Here is a 25,370-nt window from a genome sequence, read left to right as displayed (position 1 = left end):
CATGTCTGGCATCAGCATGGCCCCAGAGGAATATGCCTGCACGTGCCATCGTGCTGAGGAATGATGACCTGATATGAAGATGCCTCATCATTACACAGCAAGAGTCTCTCTAATTTAGAACTGTAGAATCGTAGAATCCTTGAGGTTGGAAAACATCTTTAAGCTCATCAAGTCCAACCCCTCACCTCACACTGCTGAGCCCATGGCTAAAGCATGTCCCTCAGCACCTCCTCTAGGCATCTTTTAAATACCTCCAGGGATGAGTGCTCCACCACCTCCCTGGGCAGCCTGTTCCAGTGCTTAACAACCCTCTCAATGAAAAAGAAAGAGACTTATTGAAGTGCCTCATTCTCCCTCCTCCTTCTGCCAAAAGTCAGGGTGAATGGGCACGTCTGTCACTGGCCTTGGCTTTTGGCAACAAACACTCCTCATGTTTGTCCCTGCCTTCTCTCACATCCACTCTAAAGGGCTGTTTGTTGTTTCCCCACACAGGTGCAATCTGGCCCCTGTCCAGGAGTACTCACAGGATGTGGGCATGAAGACAGACCTGGTGACCATGAACCCCTCGGTCATCCAACGGGCCTTTGAGGACCTGGTGAATGAGACCTGGAGGGAGAAGCTGCTGCAACGTCTCCACAGCCTCAACGGCAGCATCCTCTGGATCCCGGCATTCATGGCCAAGGGGGGAAAGGAGCGAGTGGAGTGGGTGAATGAGCTCATTCTGAAGCACCACATCAACGTCAGGACTGCCTACCCCTCGCTGCGCCTGCTGCACGCTGTCCGAGGGTGAGAGCCTTGCTGGTGTGCTCAGAGCCAGGCTCTCCTGAGCTTCCTGAGCTGCAGAGCGGTCGATGGGTTGGTGCTGGAGGCAGCTGGTGTGAGTTGGTCCTTTCTGCAGAGCATGAGGAGGACTCTATAGGTAGTGTCTGGTCCCTAGATAAGGGCTGGAGAGCATCTCACAAGCAGGGGCTCCCCACTGTGCTTGTTGAGCGTGAGGGCTTTTAGCTGTGCCATACAGCAAGCCTAAGCCTTCCTGTGCTTCCCTGGCTGTAAGCCTGGCTGTCACCAGGACCAATCCCCAGCCTGTGCTTATGGCTTTCCTTGCAGAAGTGCTGAGCTAGTGATGAGGTTTGTCACCTTGTACTGGAGTGACAGATGCAAGTCACACACAGTTCCTCAGGTTAGGTAGGTCATGGCAGCCTAGATGGACTCAGCAGTGGCAGAGGCCCCAGGGCTGTTTGTGTGTGGTCAGTATGATAACTGCACTGCTCATCTTAAATGACCAGCCAAGGCAGGGAGGGGACTGTCACGATCTGGTCCCACTGATCAGATAAATAGGGCCTGGTGGTGGTGAGTGGACTTACTGGGAGGGAAGGAAGAGCTCTGCCTGCTCTCAGCTTGCAACTTCAGATGTGTGGGAGACACAGGCATGGTGAGGATGGGAAGGTTAGAGAAGAAAGAGAGCCCCAGGGGTGAGACTTCCATGTGAATGGCTTGGGAACGGGGTAGGCTCTTGCTTTCTTGATTTGTTTCTGCAGGGAAAGTCCAGAGATGGGCAACAAAGCTGATGAGGGTATCTAGAGAGCAAGTCTGATGAGGAGTGGCTAAGAGAGCTGGAGTTGTTTAGTCTGGAGAAGGCTGAGGAGGAACACGGTCACTCTCTGCAACTAACTGAAAGGAGGTTGGAGTGAGGTGGAGGTCAGTGTCTTCTCCTCAGTATCAAGTGATAGGACAAGAGCAAATGGCCTCAAGTTGTGCCAGGGAGGGTTTAGATTGGAGATGAGGAAGAACTTTTTCCCTGAGAGCCCCTGTCCCAGGCTGCCCAGGGAGGTGGGGGGAGTCCCCAGCCCTGGAGCTATTGCAAGGCCATGTAGCTGAGGTGCTGAGGGCCATGGATTTGTGATGGGCTTGGCAAGGTGAGGTTGGACTCAATGACCTTAAAGGTCTTTTTCAACCAAAATGATTCTATGATTCCATGATTTGTTAGGCATTTTGGGAGTCTAGGCAGGTGGTGACTTATGCTGGAGATGGCTTAGTGGCAGTCGTTGTCCTCTCTAATCCTGACTGAGCCCAGTTGATCTCCCAGAATGGGAATTCACTTGTGTAGCTGGTGCTCTCACCTCTAAGCCTCAGCATTAGTGAATCTTGATTGTTTTTAGTCCCTCTTCCCCTACACACCTCTGAGCCTGAGCTCTTCTGGTCAGTTGGTCCATGCTGGGTGTTGCTCTGTCCCAGCTCAGTTTGCATGTCAGTGCAGATGGTGGGCACGGGACAGATTTCCCATAGGAGCAAACCTAAGGGGTGAGAAGAACCATGTCTGCCCCAAGTGCCTGTGTTTGTGCCTTCCCTAGGCTGGAGAGGGATCTTTCAGAAAACATTGGTTTTGAGGTGAACAAAGAGAAAGAAATGATACCATGACTTACAGGAGGAGAGGGAGAGGGAGAGGAGAGAAACCCAGCCAGCCCACAACCCAAATTCTGAGCTATTTCTAGCTGTAATTGACTTACTTTCATCTGTCAAAATAGAATTAAGCTCCTGTAATAAGCCCTTTAAATCAACAGGCCTCTAATCCTGTGCTGGCAACCATTCCCAGTGCCTGAAACTTCCCATAGGAAGCTTTGCAGAGGGATTGGCAAGGGCTGGGCAGCACATTTCTCTGGGAGAGGAGGAGGAAGATGCCTTGATAAGCTCTGCTGATGAGCTTAGCTTCCAAGTCATGGCATCTTCCTGGCCTTTCTCTACTGTAGTCCTGTGGTCTAGCCAGGCTGTCTGGCACTCTGGTAGCACCTGTGCATCTCCTACTGAGCAGTGTTGGAGCTACCAGCTGGCCTGGCTGGAGGGGATGTAGGGATTTTGGAACAGGCCCAGGGGCTCAGCCCTGTCTCTCAGTGCATGGAGTGATGCACTCTTCTCTCCCGTGGCTTGGAGCAGTGTCTTCCTTTTGCACGTGCTCCTGTTTCTGTGGGTTTTAATGGGGTCTCATGCAAGGAACGTGAGTTTGGCTTTCTGAAAACCTGCTGTGGGGCTCAGAGGGATGCAACCAGTCAGGCCAGTGAGTGCAGTGGCCACTGTTGGTGGGTATCTGGGAAGGATGTTGTACCAGCATGTGGTCAGACACTGGCTGATGCTGACAACAGGCTCCAAGTACCTGGTCTGAGCTACAGCCAACACCTCAGTCCTGTTCTTTGGGTCAGTCACTGTGCTGTGGGGCAATGGAGAAAGGTGTCCCAGCTGCAGGGAGACAGCACTGATTCAATTATAACCACAGGCACCAGTGCTAATCCTTGTCAGGGGCTGCCCTCTGAGCCAGGGGAGCTGCTGCCTGACCTGCCCTCCCGCTCTCACGCTTATCAGCAGGAAAACAAGGATGCCTACTAATTAACAACTAATATCACTAAAACTGCAGCCCCCTCAGAAAGCAAGAACTGATGGGAGCACTTCAACCACTGCTGCACAGAGGGCCCTGCTATTCTGGGGGAAGAACAGAGGCAATGTTAACCCCTTTCCTTGGTGCAGCCTCCTCAGGTCTGGGCTCAGTAGGTTTAAGAGTGATTCAGGCAGTGTTGGATGAACTGGCCACAGCTGAGGCAGGGTGGAGTGGGGAGAAAGTGCTGATGCTTTTGGTGCTCCATAGGAAGTCTCTTAGGTATCCATGGGGTTGTCTTGACCATCTGCTCAGGGTAATTGATAGGATGTAGTTTGAGATGAAGAAAGAGTATTTTCTCAGGTCAAGCTGACCAGAATCACTAGGAGTTACTTACACATCTTCTGTGATACCATCTAATTCCTACAATTATGCTATATTTCTGCTTATCAGCTCCTTGCTGTTACAGGAATATGGTCTCCAATTACTTCCTCTGTCTCTCCAGCTGTCTCCACAGAACACACTGGTTTTAACAGATCAGAGGTTTGTGAAACAAATACACTTTTTTGTGACATGTAGCACACAGCAGAGAATTGATAATCCACAGAACAGCCCCACAGAACATCCCTCTGTGCTGCAGTGGGCTGCAGTTGCAGAGATGTCCCATTTTCTCTTGCTAGATAAAGCTACCCTTTATAATCTCTCCTAAGTTGATTTGGAAATCACAAAGAAATGGAGGAAGTCTTTCAGCCAGGACACTCTTTCATACATTGTATTTTTTTCAAGGAATAGCACTTTCTACAAAGGCTAGCATCTCATCCAACTTCAATTCAGCTATAAAAGCTTTGCCCTTTTCTTCCTTCACTACCAGGGAAATAGATTTGTGAGTTCTTGACTCCTCCTTGAACTGCAGTATTCATTGTCCTGCTCTCCTTTTCCCCAGACCAGAATGCATTTCAGTGGCAATTGAGCATTTTCCCCTCTAAATTTCAGTGCATTTTGGGGCATTTGTAGAGTGTGTGTTGCTGAGATAAGTAAAAAGCATTTGGTTTTGTTGTCCCTAACAGCATCATTTGAGACATCACCTTCCTAGCTGTGAGGGTGCCTTAAATATTTGCTGGTAGCTTTTTGTGTTGATGCTTCTGGATGATCTGTGCAACAGGACAGAGGCTCTTCTTCATGCCAGGAGGAGAGAGAGAGCCATCAGCATTTCAATGGAGGAGCTCAGAAGGAAGCTGAGTCTCTACCTAAGACTGAAGAGGAAAGCTGTGCCACGGCAAGGAGCCAGCTTGCCAGGATGGGGATGGTGCCATGTGTTTCGGGGGTGCGTGACTCGCTTCGGAGCGCTTGTGTAAAATGTCTCCTGAGCAATTCATCTGGCAAGCGCAGCGCTCGTCTCCTGGCTGGGAAGCAAGCAGGCCCCTTATAAGTCATCTGTTAGTGTCTCCAAAAAGCCTTGTAATCCCTATTGCCAAGCAGCTTTTGTTAGAGAAATTACATGAAATGCAGGAAGCGGGGGAAAATAATTGTGTCTGGAGGTTTGACTATCACTTCTTGCAGAGAATTCATGGGCATGTTTCAGTTTGCCTTGTCTAATCTGGTCTAGTGTTTCTCACTGTGTCCATCATGAGGGTCTCTTGGCAGTAACCAGTTCTAATCCTGTAAGATTTTGTTAAGAGCTTCTTGAAAGGAGACAAAAAAAAACCCCAAATCACCGAGTCTTCCAGCTTTGTGGTAGGTCTCCTGTTAGGTTGAACGTCGCAGTAGCTGTGATGGTTTGCGTGTGCTCTTCAGGACAGGGGCTGTAGCTTGCACAGTGCTGCTCTGCCATGTGGCCTCAGAAGTGCAGCCTGCTGAGGCATTAAATGGACACATCTTTGCCTCTGATGTCTCTCCTGGGCTGACACCCAAACAACATATAAACCTTTGCTGATTTTTCAGGGCAGTGCTGCTCAGCCGCTGCCATTCTCATCCATAAGCCATGGTGGGAACCCTCCGCTGGTCCTTCCTCACCTTGTGTCCTGATTATGCTGCATCCTTTCCAACAGCCTCACTTACAGCCATACAGGACACGTGTGCAGATTATTCCCCTAGCCTTTGATTGCATCACCCCACTCTTTTTCATCCCTCCATAGGCTCCCCTTTTCTCTAACACACCAAACCTAAGCTGCTGCTTTTCCTTTTCACAGCCCTCCCAGCTCCTCTTTCTCACCCTCTATCTAGAGATTGGCCCTGCTGTTGATTAGCCAGCATCACCCACCTGTGGGTTTTCTAAACCAGCTACTTCATGTTTATGGGACCTTATGGGTCCTCTATGCTTACAGAGGCTCCTCTGAAGTATTTGTCCTGTGGACCTGTGCTTTAAAGCCGTTTCTCTCTGGGCCCACAGACAGTTTAAGGACAGTGGTCCTGCACTCAGAGAAGGGAAGATCACCAAAGGGTGCAGGGGGAGAGAATAGCCTTCAGAAGTATGTGACCAAGGTAAGATGTGAGGGACTATGAATGCCCTGTAAAGCCATGTGAGGGTTAGACCAGTGGCTATGCCACAAATAAATCCTTCTGTGAGCAATTGCTCTCACTTCTTCTGTTCTCACGTCTTCAGCACTTGAGGCACATTATACCCAAGCTGTGATGTGCAGTGTCTGCACTGGGGCCCCAAGGCAGGTAATTTGTTCCAGTTAATCAGGAAGATTTAGTCTTTTGTCAAAAGAAGGGGAGGAGCATGGAAAGGAAAGAGGAAAGAACAAGGGTAATCCTCTTCCTAGTTACTTTCTTCTTTGTCTCTTTGGAAATGTGTTAACCTGTGGATGTTCAGTAGCATGTGAGTTTGGAAGGGCACCAAAGAGCTCAAGACCTGGAGGAGAAAAAGTTATTTATCTGTGACTCCACTTTTATTTGCTTGTACCAGGTCACCAAACCCAGACCCAAGGCACACCATATAGGGGCTTGATTTGGTGTGTGGGCTTTGCCCAGCCTGAGGATAAAGCCCAGCTCTGCCTCCAGATCCCGCTTGTGGAGCCAGCATCAGCATGAATCTGGATGGGGACCTGCCTGTTCCTAGCACTGATCTCATCACTGTACATGGCTCTCGGCTCTTTTGATGGAGGTGACAGAGGAGACTGGATAGGATAGGGCTGGCAGAAGCTGGATGGGGGCTTGTGGCTGCTCCCTGGGCTCCAGCACTTCATCTCCCTGCCCCCAGCAGTGGGGATACGTGCTGTGCCCTCTCCTCTCCTCCGCCGGCGAGAGTGCGCAGCGCTGCCAGGGCACCCGCTCTGATTATCTGGAGCTGGTTTTTCATGAGTATTAATGGGAGCAGGATGTGTGTGGCAGACTGATAACATGCTTCTGACAGTCAAGGACTAGCACCTCCACAACAGCTTGCATTTGTATCACAGCTTTATGAATAAGCTGTTTTAAAAGGGTCTGAAATTGCATTATTTCAGCTATTCTGATTTGTATCACCAAGTAATGCAGCTGATACTGCTGAAACTTGATTTCTTCATTGACTTGAGGTTTTTATTCATTTGATCAGGGCAATGGATTTTCTGTTGATTTTCTTCCTGCAGATTAACCCTTACCTGGAGGGTACAAGTTGCTTTTCTCAGCCGCATCAGGAGAGGATGGGTAGGCACAGAGTGGGACCCTGCCCTCTCTAGCAGTCCTCAAACACAGCCTGCAGGGAGGAGTTTTGCACCCAGGGTTGCAGCCCAAGCCAAGGCCAGGCTCTGCTCCCTGAGCTAGGCGATGCCAGGGGAGGGTGAATGCTGTCAGCACAGAGGGGTCCATGCTCCAGATGTCCGATGTGGAGGGAGACTGGGAACTGCAGCTTCCTGGGAACAGTTTCAGGGCATTTTGTCTCCTGGAGGATTCCTGCTGGTCTTTAAGGTCCAAGCACTGTGGTTTCTTGCCCTGAGGCCGCAGTGCCACCCCCTTGCAGGAGGCAGACCTCAGCAGTCAGCAGCAGTGCTATGCAGTTCTGCTTAGGAGACTTCTTAAGTTTCTTGGAAGCCTTTTGGAAAGCTCTTGTTGCTGAGGAGCAACCAGAACCACTTATCAGCTGTGATGAGACTTGCTACACTGCTCTTGTTGAAGCCTCTGTCCCTGGCTGCCATCAGGTATTAGTTCAAATAGGTGCTAGAGCTCGTGTCTAGGCTGCCTCCTTTCAAAAGATGGCCTTGAAGATCTGATGGCATTTTCCATCTGTCACTGCCATGATCCGAAACAAGAGCTGTCTCGGACAATTTTTGCCTGACAGCATCACAGTTCCTGTTGGTAGCTGCATCCCACTCAGACACCAGCCTATCTCTGAAGCTGCTTCCACCCCTGAGGGTTTATTTACAGAAACGACACAGCACCAGCTTTTGAAGGAGGTCCATGCTGTGAGGACGGCTCTGAGAAAGGAGGTATTGGGTTTCAGGACTGCTCTTTGCTCTTCTCTTTTAATTGCTGTCTCTTTCCATAAAATGTTGCAGTTAATAGTTATGGTGATTGGTGTAGCCAATTTGAAAAATAATTACTGCCTGCTTCAAGATTGTCTTTCCTCCTAATTAAAATCCCGGACCTCACATATTAAAGGTGCGCTGTTGACACAGCATCCCATGTGCGCCCAGACAACCTCATTTGGATTTACAGAATTAATTAGGTTTTATTTCCATGCCCAGCTGTTCCCTCCTGCACCAGGAATGTGGCCGCTGTCTCACTTGGCCCAGTGGTGGGAGAGATAAGAGGGGGATCTTCCTCAATAGCTCCCACGCTCCTATCGCAAACCAGTCATTAAAAAGCATTCCCCAGACCTCATCAGAGGATTTCCCACCTTCACTTTCCACGTCACCAGTGCTGTGGCATGGCCCTTGTTATGGTTTGGACATATATATTTTACATATCATCTGTGTGGGTGGGCTGGGACAACCTGGAGTCCATCATCCCCCTCCCAAAGCTGCAGCCAGCAGTGAGCAAGGTTTGTCATCCTCGTTTTTTGCAATGCCATGCCTGCGACAGAGGGAAACACAGATAAAAGAGACAAGGTGTTCGTTTCTGTTATAGGAAACTGAATCGTCACGGTTCCCTACCCAGATATTACTGAGTGAGTGCTCACTAGCTGCATGTGCTGAGATGGGTTTGATTGGGCTGCTTTTGGGTGCTGGTTGCGTGTGCTCGTTGGTCTTAGCAAGGCTATTTGTGCCTGCTGGGTTGCAGAGGACGATGTGCTTCTGTAGAGTGCTTCTGTGTTTGACCCAGGGCGTTTCTGTCATCATTATACGCTTGAAACATTAGTGGCCATGGGTGGTGCCCATGTTCATCATGCTGTCAAGGTGGTTGTACGCTCATACAGTTTTTACAGCCTCTCAACAAAACCTGAAGTTAATCTCTTGGGCAGGCGTAAGGTCAGCAGTAACCTTCTGTGCTGCAGCTGGTGAATTGATAAAGGAGAGTCTTAAGGCTAAAGGAGCTGCAGGACAAACCCGGAAAGTTGTCTCTCCCCCCCAAAGCCAGATGATTAATGTGGGTTGTTCTTCCCAGGTAGTTTCCCTGCTACATGAGAATACCCTAACTCACAGTGTTAAACCACAGCATAACAGAATGGGGGGGATTGGAAGGGACCTCTAGAGTTCTCCAGTCTAATCCCCTGCTAAAGCAGGTTCCCCTCGATCAGGGGGCACGGGAACACATCCAGGAGGGTTTGAAAACCTCGAGAGCAGGAGACTCCACACCCTCCCTGGGCAGCCTGTGCCAGGGCTCCCTCATCTCAGCAACAAATAAGTTTATCCTTGTGTTTAAGTGGAACTTTCTGTGTTTCAGCTTGTGCCTGTTACTCTTTGTCCTATCACTGGGTGCTACAGAAAAACGATTGGCCCCATCCTCTCAACACCTGCCCTATAGGCACTTACAAGTGTTCATGAGGTCTTCTCTCAGCCTTCTCTTCTCCAGGCTAAACAGCCCCAGGTCTTGCAGCCTTTCCTTGTAAGAGAGATCCCCTCAGCATCTTTGTAGCCCTCCTCTGGACTCTATCCAGAAGTTCTCTTGCACTTTTGAACTGGGGAGGCCATAAATGGACACAGGATTCCAGATGTGGCCTCACCAGGGCAGAGTAGAGGGGTGGGTAACTTCCCTTGACCTAGTGGCCACACTGTCTTTGATGCATCCCAGGATGCCATTGGCCTTCTTGGCCACGAGGGCACATTGCTGGCTCATGTTCAGCTTATTGTCAATCAGGACTCCCAGGTCTCTCTCTGCAGAGCTGCTCTCCAGCAGATCACCCCCAGCCTGTCCTGGTGATGAGGTTGTTCCTCCCCAAATGCAGGGCTCTGCTCTTGCCCTTGGTGAACCTTATGAGGTTTGACAATGGTTACGATAGTCTCCCATTTCTCTCTGCACTCCAGGGGTTTAATGTGCTCATTGAGAAGGCTGGTTTATGGCTACCTGTGGGAGAAGATTGCCTTGGCACTGCAGTGAGCTTTGCTGTGTCCCCACAGCACAACCCATCTGACAGGGCAAGCCCAGGAAATGCTGATCCTGTGCCTTTGAGATACTGATTCTCACCAGCTTTCCCCTTGCTCCATTTTCTGTGTTGGATGCCGAGGAGATGAGTCAGGCAAGAAGGACCGTCCCAAAACATTGTACTTGTCTTTTGCTAAAGCTACAGGCGCTAGGGCAGCCCTGGGAGTGGGACCCCAGTAAACCCTGCACCTCCTTCCTGCACAGGCTGAGTTGATCACTCTGTCTGCTTCCAGAATTGGAAAGTCAGGTTTTCTCTTATCTGTCTGAGAACAAGCAAGTACGTTTTGTGCCTCAGTTGCTAAATTTTAATGGCTTTCGTGAAAAGCTAATTTGCAGGATTAAGGCTCAGCTCTCCCAAGGGTTCCAGCTGAGTGCCAGACCCACAGGAGCTCAGCAGAAAGTGTGAATGAGGAGCAAGACACTTCCTGTGGCTGTGTGACAGTGGGACCCAGCTCAGGATCCCAGACCTCTGAGTGAGAGCACAGCAATGCCATGTGCTTTGCTGTGCTTCCTCACGCTCGTTATGCAAAGTACATCTTCTACCTCCCTCAAACCTTTAGCATTCTGATTTTGATTCTCCGACTCTTCTGCTGAGCAAAGCAGGTAAGTTGCCTGTGCAATAAACACCGTGCACTGGAAGCATCATCTTACAGGGTGTCTATGCTGCAATAACTATTTATCAGCAGCCCAAAATACAGCTGCTGATGCCATTTCTGCTCAGGCATCACTCCAGGGTGTCTCCTTCCCCTGCTCTTTCTGCCATCCTATGTAAAAACTAACACACACTCAGTCAGTGAGCACAGCTGACCTCTCTGTATGGCATATTGTATCTTGTCTCATGGGCTAATGTTGTAGAGTAAGGCAGCGTTTTTGTCCGGGATCACAGCAGCAGTCGCTGGGTGTAACGGGAGCACAGCAATATGTTTTAGCTCTTTCACCTTGGTGACTCCTTATTCCAAGGCAAACATTTTTACAGCACTTTTGTGTTTACTGCCAGGGTAAAAAATAAATCTTCCCTCATCAATGAAAATCATCAGGTTCTGCGTTTGAGAGCGTGTGTGCTCGGAGGGGTGGCTGAAGTCTACTTGGCATGTGGATGGTTTGGTCTGTGGTATTGATCTCCTAGGTTGATTGGGAGACAATTGTAGGCTGAAGTACTGAAGGCCACTGTTGCAAGCAGTTTGTTTTTCATAAAGGATTGCCGAGGCATGAGATGCTTCAATGCCATAGCAACAAGTGTGGTGTAACCGCCAGACAGAGAGCAGGGGGATGCTTATTCATGAAGCAATCCCTAGAGAGGCTTTTTCTTGGCATGGAGAACTCTTCTGCTAGTCAGAAACCTCTCACTTTGAATTACCAATATGTCTCAGCCAGAGGCTGGAGAGAGGAAACATGCGAGACACAAGCTTTGTGTGTGTGGGGCATAACACGCTTTCCTCTCCCTTTGCAGGTACTGGCTGACAAACAAGGTGCACATCAAGCGACCCACCACCGGCCTCCTCATGTACACCTTAGCCACTCGCTTCTGCAACCAGATCTATCTCTACGGCTTCTGGCCCTTTCCCCTGGACCAGAACCAGAATCCGGTCAAGTACCACTACTACGACAGCCTGAAGTACGGCTACACCTCGCAGGCCAGCCCGCACACCATGCCCTTGGAGTTCAAAGCCTTAAAGACGCTGCATCAGCAGGGAGCCTTGAAGCTGACAGTGGGGGAGTGCGATGGGGCCACGTAGGGTGGTCCCCGGCCGCGTTCCTGCACAGCCACGGGAGGAGGGGGAGGGGGCGGAAAGGACGAGTGGTGCCTGGTGGGGTTGGTTGTCTTTGTTAACGCGCAGAACAGCGACACAAATATATATACGTGGTACCTATATATATTGACCTGAGTATTATAACTGTTTGGTGTTCACCAAGGAAGGGGCAGGAGAGATGCGGGAGCATCTGGCGTGACTGGCCTGGGCAAGGCCTCTTGCCGTGGGCTTGCTGGGCTCGGCAGGGCGTTTGCCCTGTGCCCGAAAGGTGTGAAGGTGGCCTTGGTTTTTGAGGGTATGTTAGGTGATGGGTAAACGTTAAGCCGTTTGTCGTGACTGGTCCAAGGTTGGTAGTTAGTTTGTCTGGCCAAGGACGCCGGTGCTGGCTCTCTGCAGCGAGCCACGTCCTTGGCCCCGTGCTCGTGGCGGGGAAGGGAAGGGGCAGGGAGTGGGGTGGGCAGGGAAGGTTTGTTGGTGGCTCTCACGGCCGAGGGGCCGGACCAGTCTCCGGCCCAGCAGCGCCCGACACCTGGCAGAGCCGCGCACGAATCCATCCAAAACACGGACCGTGGGGCTGAGAGCAGCCTTTGGACAGGTGAGGGAGAAGCCCTCATCCCCGGGGGCTGGCGGGGAGCTGTGCTAAGCTGATCCTGGTGACATTTGCTCGGAGAGGAGATGTGAGAGCCTCCAGTGAACAGGCGCATCAGCATTGAGCCGGGTGGATGGTGAGGAGGATGCTCAGCATGTATTTTCTCTTCCTTTCCTAAGGAGCAATTTAGAAAGGAGCAAAGATGCTGGAACGTGACAGGAAGGGGGTTTGCTGCCACAAACCACCGCCATTAATATTAAGTGTCTGACTGTGCCACAGTTGCTCAACATCTGTCAGGGCTCATGAAAACCATAAGTACATCTAGCTCTTAAGGCCCAAGTGCTACTTGCTAAGCAGCCTGCCTTCCCTCCCCCTGGAAAAATAACCACTGAAATATTGGTGGTAGGCCTGAGACCCAGCCAAGCAGAAAGACCACAGGACTTCAAGGGACTTTTATCAAGTCTAAATAATGCATTTTAACTTTCTCTGCAAAGAGCCAATGTACTGCGCTGTGTTCTTGGAGTCCCTTTCCTTCAAGCTCCAATTAGCTCTTTCTCTGAGCAGTTCAACAGGATGTCAGATGGATCTGGATGGGATGCTTGCCTAGAGAAGAATGTCAAAGAAATAATCTTTTCCCCTTTTTGTTTTTTACTTTACTTTCCAGAAGGAACCCAAAATATGAAGAGTTTTTGTATGAGCGCATTTGCTTTTGTCTTTAAGTTTTGTGGGTTTTGAGGGAAGCAACTAGATTGATCTGATTAACCTGTGCAGTTGTTTTGCTTCTGTAGCCTACTCTGTCTCCTAATTAGCACTCGGTGCCAGAATGCAGGTGAGTCCTACAGTCAGTGACTGTAGTTCGGGTTTAATTTGTGGGAGAGTAAATTACAGAGGCAAGCCTCGGACACGTGCTGCGATGCTTTCATGGTGTCAGCACCTTTGTGCCTCCTCCTGCTGCTCTGGCTTTTTAAGTCAAAAAAATTGTACAGTTTAGGGTTGAAATACTTGGCATTGTCTCTTTAAAAACCAAATGCTTCAAGTGGTAGAGGAAGAGATTTGCTTTCATGTTTTGGGATACAGAAGCTACTGTACCCGTAGGAGCCTCCAGCCTGCTAATTAGTGTCAGATGAAGATGCCTAAGATTAAGGTATAAGCAACATTATAGTGGATAAGTGTGGGCTAATCTGCCACCGAGGAGATGTTTGTTTCCAACTCTAGAAAATTCCTTCTTTTCTGTATTTTTTTCTAAACCTGGCTGCTTTTTCTCTTTGTTGTTGTTATTTTTACTTGGGTTAAGTTGCACGGTAAAGCTAAACCTGGCTGTGTGAACCTCAGCTTAAGCTGTTGGGGTCTCCTGAGATCAGAAGGGAGTAAACCTGCAAGATGGAAGTAGTCTGCAATCCCAAGGAGCTTCCCATGATTCAGGAGTGGTTGTTAAAGCTGGATAACTCCCTGGTTTGTCTGAGGGACAGAGTAGGGATGAGGCTGCAGGGACTGCTGAAGCCGACTGCTGTATCGAGGGGCCTGGGCCACGGTACTGATTGCTGTTAGCAAACCTTCTTTTTAAATAAAAGTACAAGAAATGGAATAAATGTGCAGGGGAGTTTAGTTTTGTTTTCTGTTTATTTTCATTGACTAGAAGGGGGAGAAGGGGGCAGGATGATGAAATGGGGAGACCCTGTAACCTCCTTTGCTGGTGAAGGAGGGGGGATGGCTGAGCTTACTTGCCCATCTGGGGTGGGTGTCAGTGCTCTGCCCAGGAGACACCCCGAGCCACCATGGTATCCTCACTGTGCCCACAGAGATGAATGAGGTGAATCTAAACAGCAGCACAACAGGAGTGTGCTGGAGGGGATGGCAAAAAGGGGATGAGAGAAGGGATTTCTGGTACCCTTGAAGCAGCTGCTGAGTCAAAGCACAGGCAGCTTATAGGCAAATTATTCAGGGGGATGAAATTGCTGGGGAGGTTTCTATTCCCAGAATGTGTCCTGCTCATCCCTGGTTTAAAAATGCATTAAACCAAGAGAAAGACCCTGCAGTTAGTGAAATCAACAGCTGAGTTCCTGTTTCACCTCGCTGCCGGATGGGTTGGGACCTGCTGAGTCTATATGCACAAAACCACCTAGAAATTTCCCTTTGCTTTAGTGGGCTGTGTCAAGTCCTCTGGTCTGGTTCTCTGAGCAGCTCCTCAGGTTGGAAACAAACTTTATTTCTTTGTTTCCAGCAAATAGCTGGGCCCTGGCTCCACCAAGCCCCAAGGCCCTGCATCTCAGCGGGCTGTAAAGCCCATGAGCTGTTCCCAAGCAGTGGGGAGCGGAGTTTTGGGTTCCCTTCCTGCTTGGCACAGGGAGCAGTGGTACTTGCAGTAGGTGGATGCTATTTGGGCTATTCTGGGGCAGCCACCAGCTGTGGAGCAGCCTCAGGGCTGCAGCATGGTGGCTGCCAGATGCTGTGGGGACCCGGCAGCCGCACCGGGCTGCTGCGTGATGAATTTCTTCACGCCCAATTAAGGCACTCCTGTCATCAAGAGTGAAACAAAGGAGTATAGATGCTATTCAGGCAGGGAGGCAGGTGCATGTGTTGTACATGACTGTACTTCACTGCCCTAAATGACAGTGGCACTTCCCTTGGCTCTCTGTTCCTCCATCCCACTGCTCTCTTCAGCAGTGAAGCCAGCCCAAACTGGTGGTGCTGGTGGCTCTGGGACGGAGAGCTCTTTCCCATGAGTTAGGCACATTTGTGCCAAAAAAGCCTTTGGATGGTAACAAGCGAGCTAAACTTGTAAAACAGAGGTGAACTTGGGTCTCCACCAGCTAAGCCCAGGGTTTGGGGCTGTTTCCCAGCATGGCTCGTTGTGGCAATAGTCAAATTGGTGCTTCTGGCCAAACCTAATGCCTCTCTTTTCCTCCCTGCGTGCCTCTGGTGCACTTTCCCTTTCCACCAGCTTGGGGATAAGGATCTTGTCTTGCCACGACCAGCAGCAGAGCTGCCTGAGTTGCTTTTCCTTTTAACCGTGGTTTGCTTGGTTACACCCCAGCCTTCAGATCTGCCACATGCTCCTTTGCATCTCTGTGCTAACAGCCCAGCCATGAAACCTCACCCCACCCTCCAATGCTGATGAGCATCGTGGCAAGGGCATGCTCCTATTTTTCTCTCCCCTTGATTACTCCAGTGATTTCGGTCCCTGCTGAAGGAAGGTCGAGGAGCAAACCCATCATTACACACCTGTCCAGGCAGAACGAGGATCTTTCAGATAAGAAGGATCTCAGCTCTTTCCACACTTGTTTCTCTGTGCTGCAAAGCTGTGCAGAGGAGAAATGCAGTAGCACAGCACTTCTGATCTTCCTATAAAAGTACATATACATATATAGTGGTGTGACTGTTGCTCTCCTGGGGGAGATCTTGCCTGTATCTTGCGCTGGCATGGAGTACAGCTCCTCTGGTCAAGCTGCAGAGTCCACAGGCTCCGTGCTGCCAACATCCTTTATCATTAATCCCTGCACTGCCTTGTTTAGAGCTGACTTGGGTGAGTTGCAGCAGCTCCTCTGAAGTGCAGCACAGGACCCCAGCTGCATCCCTCACTCCCCAGCCCAGGCAGGACTGGCAGGGGCACCACTTCTCTCCCCCACACAAAACAAGAGGGAAGGGAGGGGATGATCACCTTCCCCTCAATGCTTCATCAGCTGGGGCTTGGTGTAGGGTCAGCCACCAATCCTCTGCTTCAGTCACAGCCCAGATAATTAGTGAGCAAAGTGCAAACAGTCACTGTGAATCACATTGTGGTTTTAAAAATGGTTTTATTTCCAGCTGCCTGGAGGCTTTTTTCAGTGCTTGCAAACCAGAAAGGCACAGTATTTTGTTTTTAAAGTGTGATTGAAATTGTTTGCACTTCTACATTGCATTTTGGATACTGCTTGCAAATAACACTGAGCAGTCTCACTTAAATGACATAAATGGTTTCAGTTGATCCCAGCGTGAATTCATTTGTAGTTCAGTGCCAAAGTCACCAAAAAATTGCACCATCTACAGATCTTGATGTATAGGTGGGGTTTTTTTGACCACCCCTACTCTTGTAAAAAATTAAATGATCCTATTTCATGCTAGAGAGGCTTTAAACTTCAGAAATTAAAGCTTAAAGCTTTGAGAGACCCACAGGGAGTAGTGGGGAAGTGGTTTGCTCCATAGTGCCCCTCAACATCAGGAGGTAAAACCAGGCGTGTAACCACGGTCTCCAGGGTAATGCTTTGTTAAACCACACATTTTTTAGCTCTTTCAGTGTTTGGGTTGCTTTCCCTTTTTAGGTTTCCCACAGCTATGAATGGTTTATTAACACTTATTTTCATTTCTAAATGTTACTCCATTGCTCTTGGCACCCAACAGTAGAATGTCAGAGACTCAGAGACTCACAGAATCATTGAAGTTGGCAAAGAACTTAAAGATCAAGTCCAACCATTAACCCAGAACTGCCACATCCACCACTAAACCATGTACCTCAGCACCTCACCTACACGTCTTTTAAAGACTTCAGGGATGAGGACTCCTCCACTTCCCTGGGCAGCCTGTGCCAATGCTTCACAACCTTTTCAGTGGAGAAATTTTTCCTCATCTCCAATCTAAACCTCCTCTGGCATGGCTTGAGGCCATTTTCTCTTGTCCTATCATTCATTACTTGGGACAAGAGGCCGATTCATGTAAAGAGTGGGCGTCAGGAGGATGGAGCCAGGCTGTTCTCAGTGATGTCCAATGATAGGACAAGGGGCAATGGGTACAAGCTGGAACACAAGAGGTTCCAAAGAAACCATAAAGAAAAACTTCTCTGTTCAGGTGATGGAGCACTGAAAGGGGCTGCCCAGATGGGTTGTGGAGTCTCCTTCTTCTGGGGACATTCAAACCCCACCTGAACGAGTTCCTGTGTGACCTGCTCTAGGTGATCCTGCTCTGGCAGGGGGGTTGGACTAGATGATCTTTCAAGGTCCTTTCCAACCCTTCTGTCACACCTTCTGTGACCCTCACTTCATTACAACCTCCTTTCAGGTAGTTGTAGAGAGCGACCATGTCTCCCCTCAGCCTCTTCTTCTCCAGAATAAACACCCCCAGTTCCCACTCTTCATCGGGCACATTCTCCAGACTTTTCACCAGCTTCATCACCTGCCTCTGGACTTTCCCTACAGAAATAAATCAAGAGGCCACCACCATCAGGAAATGGACTACATGTCTTATTTCTTTCCCCCAGACAGTCGTGCATCACCCATGTATGCAAAGAAATAATGGAGAAAGAACTTGGACAGACACCTGAATGATAACCAAAGAAATCATCCATCTCCCAAGAGGACGAACTTCCCTCTCTGTAATGGCAACATCAAGGCATTCAGTGATAAGCTCCTTTTCCAGCTGGGAATAACTCCTGTTCAGCTCCATCAAACCTAGCCTGATGCATGAGCAAAGCCATCACATGCCAATTGCATCCACAATCCAGCTGAAGGCAGATGCATGTAGCTGCTTAACACTGTCTCCAAGTAAATCTCCAAGCGCTTCCACAAGAACCACAGTCAGCACCCACCGACCCTTCCCACCACCATGCTCTCATGACCTTGTGCACGAGCTAAGAGCAAACACGAAATAACAACGTGGATGGAAATGCCTCCCTCTTGGTTAGCACAGGAAACCTCAGCACTCAGTCAGCAGCAGCTGTCTCCAACCCCCTAAAAAAGGCAGGGGGACAGAAGGAAGGCGTTCACCTCAACTCTGTATACCCCAGGGACATGCCAGTGGAAAGGACATCCCAAACTCCTTCAGAGTTTCACAGTGCAGGTACTGAACTTGAATGCTCAAAACACCATTCACTGTTGCATTGTACCAAGGAGAAAAAAACCCAGTTTGAGCAAGGATCAGGCACCAGGACAAACACTGTTCTTGAATGCCAAAAAGCAGCTGGGGATGCTGTCCCACCTCAGAACGCCTGGCCAGGACAAACCTGCCAGGGCTGCCCGAGGAGTGCAGCCAGCAATAAAAGTGAAGTCTCTCTCTGCTGAGATGGTGGCAGGCCATCTGATACTAATCCTGTGCCTCCAGCAAACAAAACCTCCCAGGCGTTGTGAAATACCCACAGCTATTTGCTGGTTTGGTTGCCTGGAGAAATTCCTCCAGTGAGGGCTGACAAAGAACTCTGTGTTCTTGCATGATCCAGGCAGCAAAGGTTAAAGCACATTATAGGAATGGAATGGTTGGGTTTTTTTAACTAGCACTCTGGAAAGCCTGACAAGCTGCTTTCTAGAAAATGTTGCAATTTAGGCTTCAGCAGGAACCACGGAGTAAGGGAAATATTACGGTTGGACCATCAGCCTTGCAGAGTCTCGCTGCACAAGTTCCAGCCCAACTCGCTTAACTCGGCTCGTGTCTGAACACGACTTTGGATTTGAGATTGCTACAAAAGAGGAGAAGAGGCATGCTCTATTCCTGGCCTGCATATTAGTGTTCCATATGGGTGCAGAGCCAAAGCATATGGACCTGCATCTGTTAGGCAGGCCTGGCCTGGCCCCACGGATGGTTTGTAATGCGCATAGATTCATCCAGATTTGGGATTCCTCCAAAGCAAGAGGCGAGCCAATGACTCAAATATTGTGTAAAGCCATTGAAACTAATGGCACTAAACAACAGTCATTTGTCTCCTGTTTGATTTTACTTGCTGTAAAATAATGAATTAGTTATGGGGGTGGGTGAATGTTGTGTTATGGATGGAAGCTTTGAAGGAAACATGGTTAAGAGAAAACAAAACAAAAATCATCCTGGTTATTCTGTATCAGCTTACTGCAATGTATTATTCCCCAGAAAGCAAGCTGTGTCCTTCATCTTCAAGAACATGGCATTTATGCTCCATCTGTGATGAGATTTAAAGAGGTTAGCAAGCATAATTCAGGCAACCTTCAGTGACAAATTCAAGGAAGCCGGAGAAAGGACTCTCGAAGCTCTTCCATAACTAAGACAACTCCAGGAAAAATGAACTTTGCACCTACAAGCTCTACATTAACCACAATGCTTGGACTTGGATGTTTTCTTTCTTTGAAAACAAATAATGAGCCCCAAAAGACTCCAAGTGTTGTCAGGCAATGCGATGCTCCTTGCATATTGAGAAGCCGGCGTGTGGTAGGACACATCCTAACCTTGCTGAAGAGGCAGCTTCCACCGAGACCAGCGGCATCACAATTCTATCCACCACTTCGGAAGGTCACATCTCTGCTTTGAAGGATGGCAGCTCTACTTCAGGCACCATGCTGGGGAAATTTCTGCTGACTTTTTCTGCACAATTGTGTGGGGCGCACGATTAAAGCCACGGGATGACCGCCAAGGAGATGGGCTATTGTGTCAACCCCTGGGAGAGTTCATAGCAGAAAAATACTCTCTCCACAAAAAGAATTCATTACCATGCATGTTAGCTCTGTGGTTTGGGGAAATTACTGTGGCCTGATTTCCTTCAGTGCTTTTATTCCTGGCTGGAGACCAGGGGAGTTGTTGAGGTTGCCAACTTAAGACACCGTAACAAATGCCTAGAAATGGCTGGGCGGGCGTTATGATTTGTAACCTGTGTCTCACCTGTCTCGAATGTGGGCTCCATGGCATCTTTTCTGAGGATTGTGTGGAAGGGGCAGATTTACAGCCTCCTCCTAGGCTTTCCAGGAATGACCAGAAAGGCACAAATTTCTTGACTGAAAACCATCTGAGGAGCCAGGCAGCTTTGAACATCCCGTGGTTTGTTTCTGGAAGAAGTCATTTGGGTAATTGCATGTGTTAAGTGAAATGCAATTAGGGATGGAGAGAAGGTGTCACATGTGTGTTGGAATAGAAGCCAGATCCTAGCCAAAGCATGTGTTAAAAATGCAGACCCCTGAGTGTGCTGGTGGGCAAAGGGGCAGAGAGGAGGTGCTGCAGGGGTGTGCTGTTATTTAGAAGTGTTTCATGGGAAACAGGGTAAGGAAACACTTGCATCTGTGATGTGTCTTTGATGGTGTTCTCAAGGTTTTAATTAAAAACTCAATAAAAGCACTGCTATAGGAAACCGGGGTCTTTTAAAAATCATCTGCTATCAATTGCTCTGTGGGGTGGGGGAAGAAAATCAAAGAACAACTGTTTGTATGCAAAAGAAACCCCAACATTCAGGACACTGAGTTCACATGGAGAAATAAACCCATAAGGGAAGGGTTTTCCTGTCAGGAAGCCAGTGCTGCACAGGACAGTAAAGCACAGGGAGGGGGCTCCTGTGCTGCCACGGGGATGTGGGATGTGCCCGGCGGCTGTTTCCCCTCGGACACGTCTGTCTGCCAGAAACACCATGTGTGCCAGAGGATGGGGAGGGGGACCCTGAGCCAGGAGGTTGGGATTTGGGCTGAGATGGTCTGTGGATGGCTCAGGGGGGTTTCAGATGGAATTTCCGAGGCGATACAGCACGAGCTGTTTTGTGCTCGGTGATGGACGCACTGAAATAACAGCACAGCACCACGTGTTGCTTCTGAGAGAGGTCACGGCAGGGGAAGGCTGGCACGCCATGGAAAGGAGGTAATGAGGCCCAGAGAGGCTGCCCCAGGGTCTGCAGGCATCAACTCTGGCTGCTTTAAAGGAGTCGTGAGAGTGTGGGACAGATCACGGCCTTGGAAGGGATGAGGGGTTTGCTGCCTACCTCTGTGGATGCCCAGCCCACTGGGAGATGAACGCAGTGGACATCTCTGTGAGCTGGACCCCTTCATGACCGTGTGGATTCACATTTCCCAGCACAGAAGGGAACCCTGGGCCAACAACCCCAGCACTCTCTGACTTCTTCTCCATCACTCCCATGACCTTGGTGCCTTTAGACCCGAGTTTTCACCGTGCATGCTACTTAGTTTTTTGCAAGAGCAGAACTGACTATACCCAGCAAGTGACCCCTGATGCTCCCACAGAAGCATCCTGGACGGATTTTCTCTCTGCCTTCCAGGGGAAATCAGTGAAAGCTCACAACAGCCATGGCTCCAGGCAGCCCCTGACCACCAAGGTTCCCCAAGCTTGTGGTTTAAACAGTTGACTTCTAAAACTTAACAAGGATCTCTGTGAAAACAGAATCCCAAGGATAAAATAACCACCAAAAAAACAGAAAAAGGAGCCCATTGAATACCCATCCAATTAGGGCTTCCAACTGATCCTCGTTAAACATCCTCTGCTGACATTTGACAGCACAGTTTAGATCGGAGCGGTGAAAAATCCCCTTGAAAAGGCAGACTGACACTCTGCAGAGAAGTGTTTTCATAGTAACACTCACAGCTTGAGCCCCCCAGCTTTTACCCTGACAGGGAAGAAACCGTACCTTTGGGCTTGGCAGAGGGGTAAGGAACTGGCAGGAGGTGGGGAGGCGAAACTCCCCATGACCAAAGTCCTTGCCACGGTGAAGGCAGGCAGCCCCTGGCCTTGGCTCTCCACACGTAGGGTCCTCAAAAGGGAGCACTTAATAAGATACAGAAGCTGGAGGTTTTCTTTTTTTGGCTGAGTTGAATATGGAATCGCCATGGCAACCTTTCTTCTGAGGTGATCCGAGTCAGGTAGCAGCAGCAGAGATGAGTTAAAGGTCATCCCTGCAGAGGAAGATGGGCACCGATGAAGCAGTTTAACAGATCCCAGGGGAGGTGGTGTTTGAAAGCCACCCAAAGTGCTCGGTGCTGATTTGGGATGCTCCCGGTTGAGTATCCAGCAGTGTCTACCAGCTGCTCGGTTCCCAGACATTGGTGCCAGAAGGTCAGATGTGGGTCCAGCCCCAGGTCTCCAGGACCTGGAGAAGGCCTTGCTTAGCAGCTGGGTGGGAGCTGGGGAAAACCTGTGCGGGCAAATGCTCCTGCTCCAAAGCAAAAGCAATAGCTACGCGCAAGAAATGAGATCTCATACTCCATGAGGGAGATACAGGGAGAAAATCATTTCAAAAGTCATCTAAGACTAATTGCAAACTGATTTTCACCGGGACTTACACTTCCAAATGCCTGAGGTTCTGTGAGAAACATCCACTCCTGCCTCGGATGAAAGGCTCAATGCGATTTACGACAATGAGCCAATGCTATTATCCTCACTCCACAGATAAGGAAAACAGAGGCATGGAGGGGTTTAGTGTCATCTCCATAGCTAAAGCCGGGCACTTAAAAATATAGGTTGGTGTTCAGTGAAGGCAAATGTCCTGTATTGCTACAAACATTTAGCCAAGAGCTCGTCCACCTCGTTTTGGGCATTACAGGGTCTGGGTGGCTTGGTCCAAGTGCAAGTCAGACATTAGGGACAGAGACAAAGCCCCAGCTTTCCTGGCTCCTGGAACTCTGCTCCTTTTAGCATACAAAATATCCTTTCCAGACAGAGGCACGTGGCAGAAACAGATCAGCTTCAGCCAGACCTGGGAGGGGCAGATCTTAGGACCTTCACCTCCACCTCTGGGACATCACAACCCAGGGTAGGGGTGGGAGGTCAGGGCAAACAGCCATGAAAGGCTCCTGCCGTTTCGGGATGCTTCTCTCTCCTGGGAAGGAAGTACAAGCTCTGGGGCTGATAACTCCAGAGTTAAATCTTTCTCCCAAACCCAAACCTTTTTTTTGTGATAATACCTGTGGGAATGTTTCTGTATGCCATCTATTGTTAATTTTGTTGTGTTTCTCTGGTTCTCAGGGTCTTTTTTTTCCCAGGCTTTTTCCCTGTAACTATGAGGGCTAGAAACTCACAGCTTTTGTTGTATTAATGAAAGCTGAGCATCTCAAATAATCTCAAGTTCAAGAGCTGTGACTTCAAAAGCCCCACATATCACATGACCCGTGAAAAAAGACTTGTGCAGGCTCACAGCACTGCTCTTCCCCATCCCTGCAAAGCTCAGCTTTCACCCAGAGCTCATATCACGCTCTCAGTCGTAACTTACTTTCATCTCCCCCATGGCTGCAGCTCCTGGGTCAGGACCTTCACTGGTAGAAAAGAGGTAGAAAAACCTCCTTGAGGTAAACCTGATGGCTGGGAGAGAAACCAGAGGTTCAGGAGACCTTAAGAGCTTGGTCTCGCTGCTGTACTGCTGTGAGCAGAGACCTTGAGAGCCATGATCCCCCCAGCAGTTTTAAGCAAGCCCCAAATGGAAACTCCTATCAGCCCTGTTGTCTCTAAGCCCCTTTGCTTGCTGCACACGCTTCAAATCCTGCCTGCACACTAGTGGATTTGTCCAACACAATGTGTATGTGCTTCCAACAGAAAATGTCTCCCTAGCTCTGTTTTGGCAGGAAGAGATCAAGAAAATGTGGATCTGAGGTGAAGCCCAAAGAAGGGGCACTGGGGAGACAGTGGTCTGCAAAGCAGGTGGAGGCTGCAGACTCCTCAGATCCCAGGAGTCTGCTGTTTCTTACTGAGATTTTTGCTTGTCTACCCAAAGCCACGTGCTTGCTGCTGGCCCCAGACCTCCTTGCTGCAAATCCATCTGAGCACAGCATTGTACCACTGCTTTGTGCCTGTTCCCCTGTTCAGAAATTGGGACAAAATAAACCATTCTGCTCTGCTTGTGACAAGGGTCAGTCAGCACCTTCCTCAGCCATTAGAAGCTGGAGTTGCCATTCCACTTGTCATCAGAGCTGCTCTAATTTGAAGTAATGACTGGGAAACTCATTGCTGATTACAGGGCACTGCCAGGCTCTTAGCTGCCAGTGTGAAGCCACAACACAAAAACAACCTCCCCTGCACCCCAACCTGCTAGGGTAATATTTCATAGCAGTGCCAAAATGGACTTCAGCCATTTATTTTGACAGCTGTAGTTTTAATTATTTATGATAAGGTTTTACAATGTGCTGGTAAATGGACTGCAAGGCATTTCATTAAAAAGGAATGAAGCCTTGAGGTGGGCTCGTCTCAGGGCTGTAATAAACCAGGAGGGAGAAACAAGGGAAGGTTTTACCAAAGGACCTGTGCTGGCAATCTTCTACAGACTGCAGGGAAAAGCTGTTTCCTTTTGGACACCTCAATAGCTATCATAAAGCTGAGCGTGTGGAGAGTTCAAAACTATGAGGCAGGGCACAAAGTTGCTCTTTTTTAAGAGCACAGAGTTATTGCAGGAAGCTTATTGCAGTGTGATCCATCCCATCCTACCTGGCAGGCAGGAGAAGAGCATTCCCACTGCAGCATCTCAGCATTTGCTTTCCTGGGGAATGAAGACAGAAGCATCAGTTTTCACAGAAGAGAATGCTACACAAAATGCACACCCATGGGTGTTCAGACAAGCTAAAAAGCTTTCAGCCCACCCAGCTGCCCAGGGGAGTTGTGGAATCTCCTTCTTTGGAGGTTTTCAAAACCCACCTGGGCACGTTCCTGTGTGACCTGATGGAGGGGAACCTGCTTTAGCAGAAGATTGGACTGGATGAGCTCTGGAGGTCCCTTCCAACCCCCACCATTCTGTGACTCTGTGGCATTCACTCCTGCTGCTGAAATGCCCCACTGGCACTGCAGTTTGGATGTAACGTGCCCTGTTGCTCTCCTGCTAACCACAACCCTTGACTGAGGGGCTGTGGGGTCCATGAGACACCCCATGGATTAGATAAACCTGCCCGAAATTTGCAAGCTGGATGATCTTGACTTCATTTGGGTTCCCTTAGTGGAGAAGTGAAAATCACATTGTTCCCATGCAAAACTTGAAGCCCACAGGATTGGAAACATCATCAGAAGTAAATGTCATGGGATTCTTTTTCCTGGTACTACGAGGCAGGCCTTAAAGTGTGAACTTGAGGAGATCATTTAGTATCTCTTCATCTTCTAAAGGAGGAGAAAAAGAGTAGTTCACTTTGTTAAAACTCTTGGAGATAGATTGCTGGAGAACATTCAATAAAAGCTTCCTGTCACTGTTACACGAGGGAGGGTTTGAGGTCTCGCCATTCCCTCACAAGCCTGAATTTGCACCCGTAACTGGTGCTTGATTAATCTCTGCCCATTGCAAAGGTTGTCCCAGGGATACTACAATCATTGCTTCAGTATTACTCTGAGGGGACCCATCACTTCAGAGATGATTTTAAAGAGAGATGAGCTGAGACTTAACACCTGCACATCAAGAGAAGATGGATGGAAAAAATAAATCTGTGTCTCAGGCAGGGGGTCAGGATAATCCCCTGCAGGTTCACTTTGCTGAGTGTGTTTGTAGCACAGCAACCAG

The 25,370-nt window shown here is 49.2% G+C and overlaps 1 protein-coding gene across 1 annotated transcript in view; it reads left to right on the top strand.

The window, feature by feature from the left end:
* ST8SIA2 (ST8 alpha-N-acetyl-neuraminide alpha-2,8-sialyltransferase 2) overlaps positions 1-13,810 on the top strand; it is a 33,700-nt gene extending 19,890 nt beyond the window's left edge. Inside the window, exons 5-6 of the mRNA XM_061999667.1 lie at positions 493-786; positions 11,316-13,810. Coding sequence (XP_061855651.1) covers positions 493-786; positions 11,316-11,601 — 580 coding nt within the window. The 3' untranslated portion in view covers positions 11,602-13,810. The remainder of the gene's footprint in view (positions 1-492; positions 787-11,315) is intronic.
* The last annotated feature ends 11,560 nt before the right edge of the window (positions 13,811-25,370 follow it).

Source organism: Colius striatus, chromosome 7 (genome assembly GCF_028858725.1).
Source record: "Colius striatus isolate bColStr4 chromosome 7, bColStr4.1.hap1, whole genome shotgun sequence".
NCBI lineage: Eukaryota > Metazoa > Chordata > Aves > Coliiformes > Coliidae > Colius > Colius striatus.
This window is presented reverse-complemented; position numbering and strand designations above follow the sequence as displayed.